The following is an 11,956-nucleotide window of genomic DNA, read 5'->3' on the forward strand; positions in this document are numbered from 1 at the left end:
CTCCGGCTTGTATTCGATTGATAGTTGAGGCAGAACGTAGTGTTCTGGTTCCTCCGAGATGAGCATGTTTTGAATTTATTTTAATTACTATTTTGTTTTTTCAAAAAAAAAAAAAAAAAAAGACTTAGTTGGAGTGTCTTTTAACACTACAAAAAACACATTTTTTGCTGACCCATGATTACTGACGTGTCAGGTCGTCTGACACGTCAGTAAATCTTGCTGACGGGGCTTTCCTGACGTGTTTCGGTCGTGAAGAATGTGGGTGTCAGGAAATCGGAATTCCTGACGTGTCGAAATTGACACGTCAGGAATTACTGACGTGCTGAATTTTCACACGTGAGTAAATCTTCTGACGTGTGAAAATTGACACGTCAGGAAATTCCTCACGTGTCAAAAACTGACACGTCAAGAAATTACTGACGTGTCAATTTTTTACACGTCAATAATTTCCTGACGTGTCAATTTTTGACACGTCAAGAAATTACTGACGTGTCAAAATTGACACGTCAGGAAATTGCTGACGTGTCAGTTTTTGACACGTCAGTAATTTCTTGACGTGTCAAAACTGACACGTCAGGAAATTACTGACGTGTCAATTTTGACACGTCAGTAATTTACTGACGTGTCAAAAACTGACACGTCAGTAATTACTGACGTGTCAATTTTTGACACGTCGGCAAATTTGGTTCGTTTTGAACCAGATTTTTTCCCTCCCCCCTATATTTTTTGTGATTTATTTCAGGACTATACCCGAATTTTGTGTTACGGTTCACCTGATATTCAATCTATCCATCAAAACCATGTAAATAATATACAATTTTTCCATCAAATAACATACATCATATCCATTAACATCAATCACAAACTACCCATCAAAACTAACTTCAACACACCATAATAACACAAATAACATAATATATATACACCAATCACAAATATATATATAAACTAACTTCAACACACCAAAAATGTCACATACTAACATAATATACACAAATACAATTACATCAACTTATACACAACTGTGAATAGCCTCAAATTCTCGACCAGACTAGCGATCATTGACATCCATAGCATCCTCTCGACGATGTCCATTACCTGCAAATGATAAAACAAACAATATTCACCAATAAAACAACCACCAAACAAATAAAATCCACTAACGGTAGATGATAATACAAACAATCATTGAGCCCGAATACAAACAATCACGTCGGTAAAGTGAAAGAAAAATGCCCGAATATTCACCTAACTCAGTTGTTAATTATTACACAGTAAATGATATAACTAAAATAGGTAAAACGTTGAAGTTAGCAGAACTTTGATATAAAAAAAAATTAGAAAAAAAATTAAGTCAATATATATATGCATGGTCACATAGCAATCAATAATATATAGACATGAGACAATGAACTTCGTTTTTCCCATGGCAATTATGTGAGACATATGATCTTCTTCTTTTTTCCATTGCAATTATAGAACTTCCATATAGGTTATTAATGTTGGGGGTTCAATGGAAGATATGATAAACACAAAGGGAAAGCGCCCTCCCTAGCATTGAGTGCATTTATATCTATTTATATTTAGAGTTACAAAATTAAGTTTATGAAGAACTGGTCTTGATGATATTGATATGCATGTATTGCTTCGTGCCATGCAGTTATATCCATTTATACGTGCATGAATAACTCTAAATAATTATCTCAACCAGCAAAACTCTAACCCACATCCATCACCAAACCAACCATGATATATAAACCAAATTTAAGCAAGATTTACAACATCATTAATTATTTAGAATGACTACAACATATCCAAATTCTAAATATATATATATAGGGACAGTTATAAAACTAACTTGACTATTAAAAAAAGTCAGTACCTGATCCACTGTCGACCGACGATCGCACCATCGCAAAGGGTGGGGAAGCATTGTCTGGTGGGGTGTGAAACCGGATCATTTCCTCAAGTTGGCGAAAACGGGCGTCAAACCTTGCCTGACGTTCAGCCTCCTGTTCAGCTGCCTGTCGCGCTACCCGGGCATTGTTCTCAGCCATCTGCTCCGCCACTTGCTGGGCTACCCGCGCATTGTTCTCGGCCAACAACGCATCCATCTCTTCCTTGTGCTTCGCCCTCTCCGCGTCAAGCGCTCTATCAAGTGTGTCTTGTGATATCGTGGAATACCTGACGTTTCCTGACCGTGCCTGTGACGGTGTATAGTATGAGTGTATGGTCCCCCGCACAGGCAGAATATTTGGTCCGGCCATCCGAACCCTACCGGCATACTCAGGCTTATTTCCCATTGCCTGGGCGAATGCGTCGTTTGGCGCCCACCTGACCGTTCCCTCTGTGATGCTAGACGATGCTGCAGGGTCGGTGGGTATAAGCTCATTCATCTTTTCCTGAATGTCACATTAATTATTGAGTCAGTGGGTCGCACAACTGTTAATCGCAAATAATTTATCAAATATACAAGCAAAACAACATATGAAAAGTGAATATCATACACATCTCTCCTTCACAATATCATTCGGATATCCACCGCCCTTCTTCGTGTGTGACTTGACATAATTGTGTGCACGAGTGGGTTGATGGCCCAAACGTTCGGCCTGCATTTAAAATAGGTAATTCATTTATTTTTAAATATATCAATACGATATAATGTTAGATATATATAGGATAAATTACACACGTACCTCCTCATGTGTCAACCTGGCATAGCTCATTGATCCGGTGCAATGTGGTGAATCATTTAATGCTCGCAAGCTCTTCATTTTCGCCGCATACTCCTACACAGTTAACACTTTTAATATGTTAATACCAATACAATTACAATAAATGACAGTACACAACACTAAGAATTTAACTCATGACTTACCCTATTCTCCTGGGTACACCATCTCTCCAATAAGATATCCAGATCGACGGGATTGTACTCGCCTAGCGTCTGTCCCCCCAATCTTGCCCGTATAGTGTCCGGCGTATCTTCCTCCGTAATGGCACATATTTTTTTGAGCTCGTGCCTCCAAGTCCGCAGCTTGGAGCCCATATCCTTAAATGCTTCATTTTTTACTGCTTCCAAGTTGTACTCGGGTGGAACGAAAAAGTATGCCTGCACAAGTTCAACATTGATAAATTAAAAAATAAAATAAAATATGTGTATATGCATTTACTTACTAAACACACATATATATAGCGTACTTAGAGTGTATATATACATATATACATTACTAGTGTTTAACTTATTATTAAAAAACATACCATCAATGCGTCCCAAATATCCTCCTTGGTACGGTCCGGTACCTTCGACCAATCGTCCGGTATTCGGACGAAATTTCCGCTCCTAACTATGTCTCCGGTCATCCGTCTGAACCGCACGGCACTAAATCCAACGGGCTGGCATGATGCATTGTACTCCAAAATGATCCGTTTGCCGGGGGGGACTCCCGGCCGCCTGTGCGAATCAAGAATGGTAAACACCTCAATAACGGTGTTTCCTTCAGAATCAGTACCTAACAAATTAAAAATTAGTTAGGTAAGTTATTTCGAATTCAATACTAGGTAACAAGTAAATTAAAACCAAATCAACAACGACATTAAAGTATATACACTTACTTATGATCCGGACCTGCCGAGAGCTTAACCGAGCGTCGGGAGCAGGGTTGGTGGGCTGCGGGTCATCTGTGGCCTGTGCCCCACCTGCCATGTGTTCCTGGGCCTCTGTCTCAGTGTCCTCCAGACCTGCTTTGTAGTTTTTAATAATGTTTAGAATTCTATGAAATTGTAGTTGTAGTTGTAGTTAAATATAATTGATATTGCACCAATATAGTTAGAAACTTTCAATCTTTTGAATCTTTTAAAAAACAGTCGGGCGTACCTGCGCTATGCTGGGTGTAAAGCCGCTCGACATCGCCCTCATAACTCTGTCGTAACTCGCTGTACGGGTACGAATCAACCCGAAACCCGGTTTGGGCCATGCCTGCCCGAGTGTATGGAGCATGGACAGGGGTCTCCCCTTCCATCGTACCTGGAAGAACTGGTCGATATCCTTCCTGTATCCCAAGAAGCTGAGCAACGTCTTGTTGCTCGCTGTCATCAAGTTGGACTGCCGGAGACCCAGGCGACGTAGACTGCCGCACTGCGGACGAGCCCCTGCGTGCTTTCCTCTTCCCCTTTGTACTCATGGTACCCTGTAAAAAACACCACAAACCCAATTAATTTCTTAAACAATGTATGAAATATTTACTACATTAAGTATGCATGAATAATAGTGCACAGCTCAATTAAGTGTGTTGATGTAATGTGCATGTAGTGAACAACTACCAATCAAAACATAAATATAAAATTAATTATACTAATATACATACGCTTCGGTTGGATCTAAGTCGTGTCTGACGTATTCGATATGATCTTGTAGATCGTGATCAACATTTCTGGGCAAAATAAGAGGCTCACACTCGTGGTAATTGGCACATGAATCTTGATGTCCTTCAACCTGACCAACGTCGTATATGTTTCTAGGCTTGGTCCTTACTGCGCAAGCCCAATCTGGGCACCTATCATCTTGTACGTAAAATACCTGGTCAACTTGTGAAGTTAGCACATACGGCTCATCAGAAACCAGGTCTCCCGTGTGGACAAGGTTTTTGAAGTTGACAAGTACTATACCATACTCATCCACCTTGTACCCCTTGTCCCTCGTATTGTCTGCCCAATCACACCTAAACAGAACGTACTTAGTCCTGTCGTAATACTCAACCTCAACTATTTCCGTTAACTTCCCGTAGTACGTGTCGCCATCAAGAGTCGGCACACACACCCCGCTGTTCTGAGTCCTCTTTCCGGCATCAGATGCAATAGTGCGAAACAGCTTGCCGTTAACCACATATCTATTGTATCTGACTGCTGCCTCCCTCGGCCCTCTACAATGCATTACCAATTTGTCACCAAGTTCATTCCTGGATCGCTCGTCCAATCGATCGACCTGTGAATATATTACGTACAATGGAAACGCACGGTTACTAGCTTTAGTTAATTTTAAAAATAGCACGCAAATAACTCCGACAATTGTGATAAGGTAAACATCACATCATTCTTACGTAGTTACGGTACCACTCGCAGAACAAGTCATAATGTTGGGTTTCCAACTGAGCCTCTGTTGTTCGTCCCCTATTGCATGATCGCCTAAGCGTATCTATGTGCATCCTACAATTCGAAATTATGTTAATTATAATTCAATACGAGCAATATTGTCACAAGTTCATTGAGCATGCAATGTGCCAACAAAAGATCTCTACTTACGTCCGCAATTGATGAAACTCGTCCAAGTTGAACATAATATACCGGTGTATCTGTGTCATTGTGATTCGGTCGAGTCGGACTCGTGTTCCATTTCCCTTTGAACCATCCAGATTTCTTTGTATCCTATTGTGAAAGGTTGGTGTATTCTCTAAATATCTCGAACAAAACGTCACCAACTCAGTTGCTATGTAGCCCTCCGCAATGCAGCCCTCAGGAGCCGCTTTGTTGCGCACATTAGATTTGAATACTCCAAGGCTCCTAAATATGAACCAATACATATTTTCAGTTTAGTTAGTACTTGTCATGTATTGGCACCTGAAACCAAAAAATAGAAGAATATCCGTAAACAAATTTTACCTCTCTGCCGGATACATCCATCTATACTGTACAGGTCCACCGAGTCGGCATTCACGGATAAGATGCACGACCACATGAACCATGCTCGTAAAGAAGCTGGGGGGGAAAACTTGTTCCATCTTGCACAACGTGATACAGATGTCACACTGTAGTCGGTCAATATCCTGTTCGGTCAATGTTGTTGAACATAGGCACCTGAAGAATGTGGACATCTCAACAAGAGGTCTAACCACATTGCTTGGAAGTGAACCACGCAATGCAATAGGTAGAAGCTGCTGCATCAGTACATGACTGTCATGACTCTTTAACCCCGATATCGTACGGTCCTTCAGTCGTATACAACGAGAAATGTTCGAGGCATATCCGTCGGGCACCCTTACATTTCGTAGCACTTTCAAAAAATGTGTTTTATCATCCTTGGACATCGTGTGGGTAGCTTGTTGATAATAGGTCTTACCATCCTGCGGGTCCACAAATGTATGAAGTGTACGTCTCAAGCCCATTTCTTGCAAATCTAAGCGGGCGGCGTGGTTATCCTTCGTTTTCCCTGGAATGTCCAGTATTGTACCAAGTATGTTGTCCATGACGTTTTTCTCTATGTGCATAACATCAAGATTATGCCGCAATAAATTATCTTTCCAATACGGCAACCTAAAGAAAATACTTTTCTTCTTCCACACTACATGGCCATTATTCGTCTTCTGCTTTTTTCTTTCTTTTTTCTCAGCCTCCCTTGCCTGACCGGCGTTCTCATCCCCAAACACCATCCCTTCTAATTGGCTTATGACTTCATCTCCACTTGGCACATCAGGGGCACATTCTAGTTCTACGTTGCCGTCAAATGTGCTTTTGTTTCGTCTCCATGGATGATCCATGGGCAAGTATCGCCTGTGCCCCATATAACACCATTTATGGCCATGTTTTAACCATTTTGACCATGTCGAGTTCATACAACACGGACATGCCTTCTCACCCTTGGTAGACCATCCAGACAAATCTGCATATGCTGGGAAGTCATTAATTGTCCACATCAACTGCGCTCGCATAACAAAATTATTTTTCTTTGAGGCGTCATATGTGCGAACCCCTACATTCCATAGATCTTGTAACTCTTCAATTAAGGGTTGAAGGTAGACATCTATATCCATTCCAGGTGAACTTGGGCCCGGAATAATCAATGATAGTATAAAAGATGTGTGTTTCATGCACATCCAAGGAGGCAAGTTGTAGGGTACAACCATTACAGGCCAAGTGCTGTGCGATGTAGTCATATTCCCAAATGGATTAAATCCATCAGAGGTTAGTCCGAGCCTTACATTCCTGCTGTCCGCTGAAAACTCCTGATGTAAATTGTCAAATGACTTCCATGCTAAGCCGTCGGCTGGATGCCTCAATACGCCATCCTTAGTGCGGCCTTCTGCATGCCACCTCATAAAGCGTGCTGTATGTTCTGACATAAACAACCTCTGTAGTCGTGGTATGAGTGGAAACCACCGCAACACCTTCACCGGAGGTTTCTTGCCCGATGATATGGGTTGACCGTCCTCATCTAAATTGATTGCTTCCGTCCATTTAGATTCTCCACATACGGTACATGAATCCAACTCTTTATTGCCCTTCCAGAATAGCATACAGTCATTACGGCACGCTGGAATCTTCTCATAGCCTAGTCCCATGTCTCGCAAAAACTTTTTCGCCTCATATGTATTAACTGGCAGAGTTTCACTAGTCTCGGGTAGCAACTGATTGATGAACTCTAGGAAAGCCGAGAAAATCGAGTTACTAACTCCACCAACACACTTCAAGTTGTACAGGTGAACAGTGGCACTTAATTTGCTATGTTTTGTCCCAGTATGAAGTGGCTTCTCCGCCTTTTTTAGAAGGGCATAGTACTTTAGTGCATCGCCTTCAGCGGCTTCTTCGGTCACAATTTCCTCACCCCCTTGCACTACGGCCTGAGGCTCACAATTGTCTTCCCTAACTACTTCGTGCATGCCGAATAAATCACGCAACATTCCGTGCATGTCTCCACCCTGATTTGCGGATGCACCCGCATCTGAGGCCGGGCGATTGGAATTAGACCCGGTATCAGGACCCTGTACATGCTTCTCACCGTGATAGAACCAAAGTGTGTATTCCGGCATCATTCCTTTTCCCCCTGTCAAGTGGTCGAATACGAAACCCGGCGGGTGGCGCCGGTTATTTCGACAAACCTTACAAGGGCAATAGATGAATCCATCAAGGGTTCTACAGTTACTAACTGCAAACTCCACAAACATTCTACACCCGTCTCTGTATTCCCTCGTACCCCTAGACTTTGTCATCCAACTCTTGTCCATTTTTATCTACGTACATGAGTTAGGAATAAATACATAAGACTTACAAATTGTATACATACTTTCAAGCACATGCATGTATATAAACATAAACCGATACCTAAATATTTGAACCACATTAGAAATATAAACCTATACATTCTCGTATAGGGTTAAATTGTTTATGTCCAAAAATATATACATATTCATGCGTATCTACATTCAACCGTACTGAAGGGTGTATTTATAACCCTTATCTATTATAATTAATCTACAAAAACCAAATAAAAAAAAAATACTTGATCCAAAATTTAAGCATTTTCTTTGGTGGGGACCCTAAACAAATTAATTATAGCTAGCTTATAACTTATAAGGTTGTTCTAGTACATCTACCGAGCTAGGTTCGTTACGAGGACCCTAAATACAATAAATATAGCTTAAATGTCGTTAGCCTTTGGCATGAATTAGTAGGTGATGACATGCATGGGTCATACAACTCTTTTGTTTGGTGTATTTATTTATTTTGTATATGATATATATAAAGGTTAAAGGAATTTTGAGTGTATTGCAAATATGGCAAATGTTTTGGTAATATATATTTTTGGTTCGGACGTTTCTTGGGTTATTGACACATTAGATTAATTTCTTTCATATTAATCACAATTTTAACAAAATTCCAACTAGTTTTTAGGTAATATAAATTTTAATGCGTTATATTTCAACAAGAACAAGCTATATAAGTTCCTCAAATTAACCAAAATTTTATCCGTTTTGTATGGTTTTTTTTTTTGTTTGAAAAAATAATATATGTGGGATAGAATAAAGTAAGAATCAAATTGAATATATTTTGCAAGTGTTTTAGGTTATGTGTTTAATTATGATTAGATTTGTTAAAAAAACTCAAAACAAAAGTGCGAAAAAAATAGTCTAAAAAACAAAGTCATGACTTTTTACTTATTCAATATAGCACGTCTATTTAAGTTTGACAAGGTTTGCACTTTTGCCAACTCTTTTTCCCGTTAAATCCATGTAATTCGGATTGAATCCTCGCGTTGTGTGACTTTATAACTTACAAATTAATCCATAACGTTTATGGTTAAAAGAATATTAAAAAACTCATTAACGTTGAATATTAATTAAACAAAGTCTTAAACTAAATCTCTATAAATATTATATCACCACGCACTACACGTACTAATTAATTAGAAGGTCAAACGATATTGAAATGAATGATAGATTAAAATTCATATAATGTTTTATAAATTCTTTACTAATAAGCCAACCTTTAGCAATTATATTTTCAAACAAAAACCTAGCTAGCATGAGAAACATCATTTTGCATGCATGTGCATATCCAACGTACAATAAGTAATTAATTATTAGATATTCCTAAAAAGAAAAAAAATTTCAGCTCAATTAGATGCTCACAAATACTCAATCCAGTGCATTATTGAAATATATGACAGAATAAAACATCAAATTTATAAAACAACACAATATTATGCAATAAAACAATATTCTGCAATATTAAAACAAAATTATATATAAAATAAATCAATATTTATAGTTATAAAATAAAACAATATATATATATATATATATATATATATATATATATATATATATATATATATACCTGCAGGAGAGATGGTGGAGATTGGCCGGAGAATCGCCGGAGACGGCAACGGCGAAGTGGACGTGGCCGCCGGAGAGAGCTAGCCCAGAGAGAGTCAAACGTTGCTGCTGCGAAGAAAATGAAAATGAAGAAAATGAGAAAATGAAGGAGGAGCTAGAAGAAAATGAGGAAGAGTGAGGGAGGAGATAGAAGAAAATGAAGAAGAACCATACCTGCAGGGATGGCGCGCGGGAGAAGAGAAGTGTGCGTGCCTGCGTGCGTGCGTGCGTGCGATAATGGAATAGCAGGGGAAAGAGAGAAAATATCAGGGAAAATCAAAAAAACAAAAGAAAAAAAAATGATGATTAAAAAGTAAGAAGCTGCGTGCGATGGGACGGCCAGCAGGCGCTGGCCTTCCCAACGCACGTTCCTGACGTGCCACATAGGCACGTCAGGAATTACTGACGCGCCACATGTGGCACGTCAGTAATTCCTGACGTGCCTAAGTGGCCCGTCAGGAATTTATTGACGTGTCAAATTGACACGTCAAGATTTATTGACGTGTCAGTATTTGACACGTCAGTAAATAATCAGCCAATTATTTATTAATTTTAAAATGATGTCACATTTAAATTTGGTTCAAATTTACTGACGTGCCAAAGTGACACGTCAGTAAATACTGACGTGTTGTTTTCAACACGTCAGTAAATATTGACGTGTACCTTTTAACACGTCAGTAAATAATTTGCTGACGTGCTACTTTTAACACGTCAGCATTTACTGACGTGCCAAAAAAATGTTACTGTTTGACACGTGAAGAAATGACCTTTTTTTTGTAGTGTAATGTGGACGATAAAAGTCTGATAGACCCGACGTTTCAATATGACAAATACCTTAGGCAGCTGTTGTTTAGCATCCAGCACTTGCCCGGCCAGCCAGCAGGAGGCCATGTTGCAGTACGAGGTGGGTACATCCCAAATAACGTATTATGCACCGGATGTACCGTCGAGTGTACTCCACTAGAATGCATTGCTGCCCCTTGTAGAATCAGTAAGTCTAATTAGTCTTATAACAAACGCCCAACATCACCAATGCATGGCACCAAAGATTAATGCTCAACAACTCAATGATATGTCTATAAATTAAGTATATATCTCACCCAATAATGAACGAACTAGCCATAACTTAATGCACCTCCATTCATTATATTTTTGCACTATATATGTATGCAATTCTATTTTCTGTAAGTTTTTTTTTTTTTTTTTTTTTTTTTTTTTTTAACTACGACCGTCATGCAAAAAAGTTAGATGTTTCAAAATTCAAAAGAATTTGGTCATGACTAAAAGTTCAATAAATAAAAAATTATGCCAAAATTACCTACAAATTATGTGAGACAAAATTTTAATTATTTGTCCTTTAACATGTGAAAAACACTTTTTTAATTATTTTTTTTAAGTATGTTCTTCTATAACACGCTCAAATCACACCTAGCACTCTCAAAGATTAAATTAGAAGAATCCATATAATCCAATTTGTAAAAAATTAATATAAAAAAAATTCAATGGTGAATTACAAATTTTCTTCTCTTGCCTAAGGATAACTTAAATTTAAAAGAAATAGTTTTTTTTTTTTTTTTTCTAACTTAAAATTCCATCTCCATTAATCGGGGTAGCCTTCTGGGAGCTTTGTGATATATAAAACATTGTTTGCTCATCTAAGAATATTCCATATGTAGTACAATATAGTTAGTGACGCACAAATACCCAACATTATGAATGACACCACTCTAGAAGTTAACAATTTTTATATTATTAAAGTATTGATTAAATGATTAAATTCTTTGTATCAAATAATATATGCAAACACACATCCGAAGTTTCAAAATGACAAACACCTGAGGATATGGAGGAAAAACCACTTGTCTGGCTTATATTGTGTTTGTGTGACCCCCAATCGGAAGATGTTATTGCTGTCTTACGGGAGGGGAATGTGACCTCTGATGGATTATCCACCGGACGTGTCTCCGAGAGTGGTCGATTAGTATGCATGTGGCGCCCTTGTAGAATCAGTAAAACTAATTAGTATATATGTCACCCAATGATGAACTAACTAGGTATAACTTAGGCTCCTCCATTCATTATATTGTTGCACTATATATGTATCATATATGCCTATTTTCTAACAGTTTCTATATGTCTAAAAGCCCTAAAACAGATTAAATCTCATAACATGAAAATTTTCTAATTGGATGCATGATATATGCAAACACACACACATCCGCAGGTTTAAAATGACAAGTATATACCTGAAGAGGAAAAGCTACTTGTTTGGGAAGGATTCGATAATATTCCTTGCCCACGGGATGGGA

The 11,956-nt window shown here is 38.7% G+C and overlaps 1 protein-coding gene across 1 annotated transcript; it reads right to left on the minus strand.

The window, feature by feature from the left end:
• Nucleotides 1–936: 936 nt before the first annotated feature.
• Nucleotides 937–2,327, minus strand: LOC148588010 (uncharacterized). Its single transcript, XM_088514696.1, has 2 exons — nucleotides 1,883–2,327; nucleotides 937–1,098 (listed from the first exon to the last, which is right to left on the minus strand). Exons 1-2 carry the CDS (start codon nucleotides 2,301–2,303, stop codon nucleotides 1,052–1,054), a joined length of 468 nt encoding a protein of 155 aa, XP_088370822.1. The 5' UTR covers nucleotides 2,304–2,327; the 3' UTR covers nucleotides 937–1,051.
• Between the last annotated feature and the right edge of the window lie 9,629 nt (nucleotides 2,328–11,956).

Source organism: Corylus avellana, chromosome 1 (assembly GCF_965113065.1).
Source record: "Corylus avellana chromosome 1, dhCorAvel1.hap1.2, whole genome shotgun sequence".
In the NCBI taxonomy this organism is placed as follows: domain Eukaryota; kingdom Viridiplantae; phylum Streptophyta; class Magnoliopsida; order Fagales; family Betulaceae; genus Corylus; species Corylus avellana.

Bases quoted from the DNA above. Each gene is read 5' to 3' on its own strand.
- LOC148588010 (XM_088514696.1), bottom strand. From the start codon at position 2,303: ATGGGAAATAAGCCTGAGTATGCCGGTAGGGTTCGGATGGCCGGACCA. The intron at 1,099-1,882 runs GTACTGACTTTT...TATCATTTGCAG, and splicing joins GTCGGTCGACAGTGGATCAG to GTAATGGACATCGTCGAGAG.